Raw genomic sequence first — 3,123 nt, 5'->3', positions numbered from 1 at the left:
CGTCTGCGAGCAGATTTTGCAGTAGCCTCGATGTTGTCCCGGCCATGCTACAGAGCGCATGAATCACATCCTCGATTCCCGTTTACTTGGTAGGCTTATGTATGTAGGTGGATCATACTGAATATCTTGCTTGTTGGGGTCGCGGGCGCTATCGGACCAATATGACCGTCAATGCAACAGAGCGCCACATTTTGCTAGGAGCAGCAAATTGTTCACAGGCAATGAAAACTCAAAACAAAAAAAAAAGCATTGCGAGAACGACGCTCTTCGTGCATGAGTCCGTACCTTGCCACCATATACTAATGAGAAACTTCCCCATGCTCTGTACCTTCTGCTGCCTACATCAACTCGTCTGACGACACCGGATACTTCCAGAATGTGGGTTCAACATGCTTCCACGGAGACCAATCAACGCAGCAGATATCCCATGTTGATCTGTGTCTGTTCAGTGATGGTCTTGACCATGATCGCTGTCGTTGCTCTCAGAGCTTACGATCGGGCACATAGAGCAAGACATTTTCGTCTAGACGATTGGACTACCTTCACTTCTGCGGTCTGTCTGTCTGTCTTGTTTCATGTTTGATAGCGTAGACTAATTGGTTTCAGGCTACCACTGTGATATATGCAGTACTTGCTGTGTACCAGACGCGTCTTGGGCTAGGATTACCGCTCGAGCTGCGTCCGATCGAAGATCTTCACAAATTCACTCTGGTAACTAATCTTGTCTTGTAACAAAGGATCCCTTATAACCGGTGCGCATTAGCTAAACTATGCGGGTCGACCCATATATGTCGCGGCCTTGATGACCTTCAAGATCGGCGTTTGCCTTGGAGCTCTGAGAATGCTTGATCGGAGCAATGGCAAAGCAATTCAGCAAACAGTAATCAGAACAGCCATCCTCATCATCGTCCTGAGCCATGTAGCAATCGCTTTGGCCTTGATGTCATACTGTCGACCAGTGAGAAAGGCTTGGAACCCTCACATCAAAGGGAAATGTCTATCGGTAGGCCCTCTCTTCTATGGCACAGCGGCCGCGACCATACTCTGCGACTTGATCGCGTTCTCCATGCCGGTAACAGCCCTCCATACCATTAAGAACGTGGATCCCAAGATAATACCGCGTTCGACTGTGGATTCCAAGAAAACACTGCGTTTGATTGTCTCGCTGTTCTTCGGCTTTTTCACAACTATCTGCTCAGTCGTACGCACGATTCAGATCAGAGAGGTTGTAGAGACTGGAGATTCTACCATGTTGATTCTCTGGGGAGTGATCGAGGCCTGTGTAGGGGTATGACCCTACATGTCTCTCAGATCACAGGATTTCGATGCTAACACGAGTTGGCAGGTCATCACATCATCTATACCAACCTTGAACGCCATGTTCTCTGGTCTCTGGAAATCGGGTACTTCTGCTGCTAAAAAATGCCACAGTACAGATAGATACTGTGAGCTTCCGGGTACTGGCAGCAGGCCTGATGATTCGGTAAATCTCATTGGTATCACACGCGAGACGGATATCGTGATGAGAAGTGAGGTGGTGAAAGATGGTTTCCAAGAAAGCAGCACCAGACATGGTTGGTGACCAGCAGGATATGTTGACGCTAGGGAAATCATGGATGCCAAACAGCTACGGAGCAGCGGGCTGATTGGTAGCTTTGGCAGCGGCTTTGACACATAGTCTGCATTTTGTAGTTCCCATTCTTGGTTCATCTTCAGCAACCAGTAACTCAACTCAAATTGTTCAAGGCGTAATGATACAGACGATGGAGATTGCTGCTTGATCTATACATTCTGATTTTCGATTTCGTCTGATATACACAGAGTCCAAGACTAATCAAGTTGAAGTGATCGTGGGTTTACAAGCCGATAGATTTCAGGTTCAAGGTAACTGAATAATGAGCCTTCTAGATCAGAACACTGGTGACGTGGAGGGTCCAGATCCTTTTAAGTAGGTCTTACTTCATGGTTGCAGCAGAGTTGAAGTGTCAATGGTTTCTCGGACGACAAAACATAGCTAATCTTGACTGGACTTGCGCCATCGTTAGACTCGGGAGTGCGAGGTCATGCTCTGGCTATAGCGGGTCGAGGCAGAACACATGTCTCAGATCTCTGCTGCTGTGGCTTCTCCAGCTAGTCACGTAGCACATGATAAGTCGAAAGTCCGCCGTAGTCTCTCAATGACCCTGCATAGCGTGATAGATCAGGTCAGCAATTTCTATACGATGCAAGTCGCAGAACCTCCACGGCGCTCTCATCGACCGATGAGCCGATCACCAAGAACGTACCGCGGACACAACTGACTTTCACACTTCTGACCATCTCGAGTCCTTCAGAGACACTGGGAAACAACGGTGTAAGAAGAGATTGAGGATACATATACACAGTTTGGTCTTTAAAACTCTTTCTGACTCTCGGAGTCGAGAGCGATGCCTCAACCTGCAGTATGCGCTGTATGCGAGTCTTTGAGGAACGACGCACAAGCAAGACAAATGTCAAGAGACAGTCGGATCACTAGCGCTTGACCTGGCCAGAGTGATCAGATTGTATGGAAATCTCTGAAGACCACTTTGCTTAACAAAACTATCTCGGTGCTCAGTAGTCGTGACTCAGGAGCGACAGAGAAAGCCTCGATTTGGCTGTTGTTGCGCAGTATTACCATCGTAATTATGGTCTATCTATATGATGAGGATCAACGTCTATTCAAATATTGGTTTTGCTACAAGCATGCCGACCCTCGAACAGTCAATGATCTCATCAAACACTTGCAAATCCGTATTCGATGGTTTTCATGATTTTTCCATACTCAATCCCATCCTCTCCATCGTGACTGGGCGACAGCTTCCCACAGTGGACCTTAGACTGTCCGAGGATTTGTAGAGGAGGAACGAGGTCTTCCCGACTTTCCGAAGTGACGCGGCCGAGTGATATAGACTCGACTGTTTTTGGTTTCGTCGAGATCATCGCACTTGACATATAACCGGAGGGATGCTGCGCAAGAGAGGAAAGAGCAGTAAAGATCCAGTCTAGCGTGATGAGATATAGCTGGATCTGACTACAAATGGCGACCGGAAGAGTGGCGATCGCATAGTTGCTGTCTTTCGCAGATTTCCAGACATAACATAA

At 47.6% G+C, this 3,123-nt stretch overlaps 1 protein-coding gene across 1 annotated transcript; it reads left to right on the top strand.

The window, feature by feature from the left end:
- Nucleotides 1–376: 376 nt before the first annotated feature.
- On the top strand, nucleotides 377–1,294 carry M437DRAFT_61327 (uncharacterized protein; the record flags this gene model as incomplete). Its single annotated transcript, XM_041023917.1, has 3 exons — nucleotides 377–553; nucleotides 607–711; nucleotides 764–1,294. The coding sequence occupies 3 exons, from the start codon at nucleotides 377–379 to the stop codon at nucleotides 1,292–1,294; spliced, it is 813 nt and encodes a 270-aa protein (XP_040874527.1).
- Nucleotides 1,295–3,123: the final 1,829 nt, after the last annotated feature.

The sequence above is a fragment of the Aureobasidium melanogenum genome, assembly GCF_000721775.1.
Source record: "Aureobasidium melanogenum CBS 110374 unplaced genomic scaffold scaffold_84, whole genome shotgun sequence".
NCBI lineage: Eukaryota > Fungi > Ascomycota > Dothideomycetes > Dothideales > Saccotheciaceae > Aureobasidium > Aureobasidium melanogenum.
Note: the sequence above shows the minus strand (reverse complement) of the source record. Positions and strands in the feature narration are given on the sequence as shown.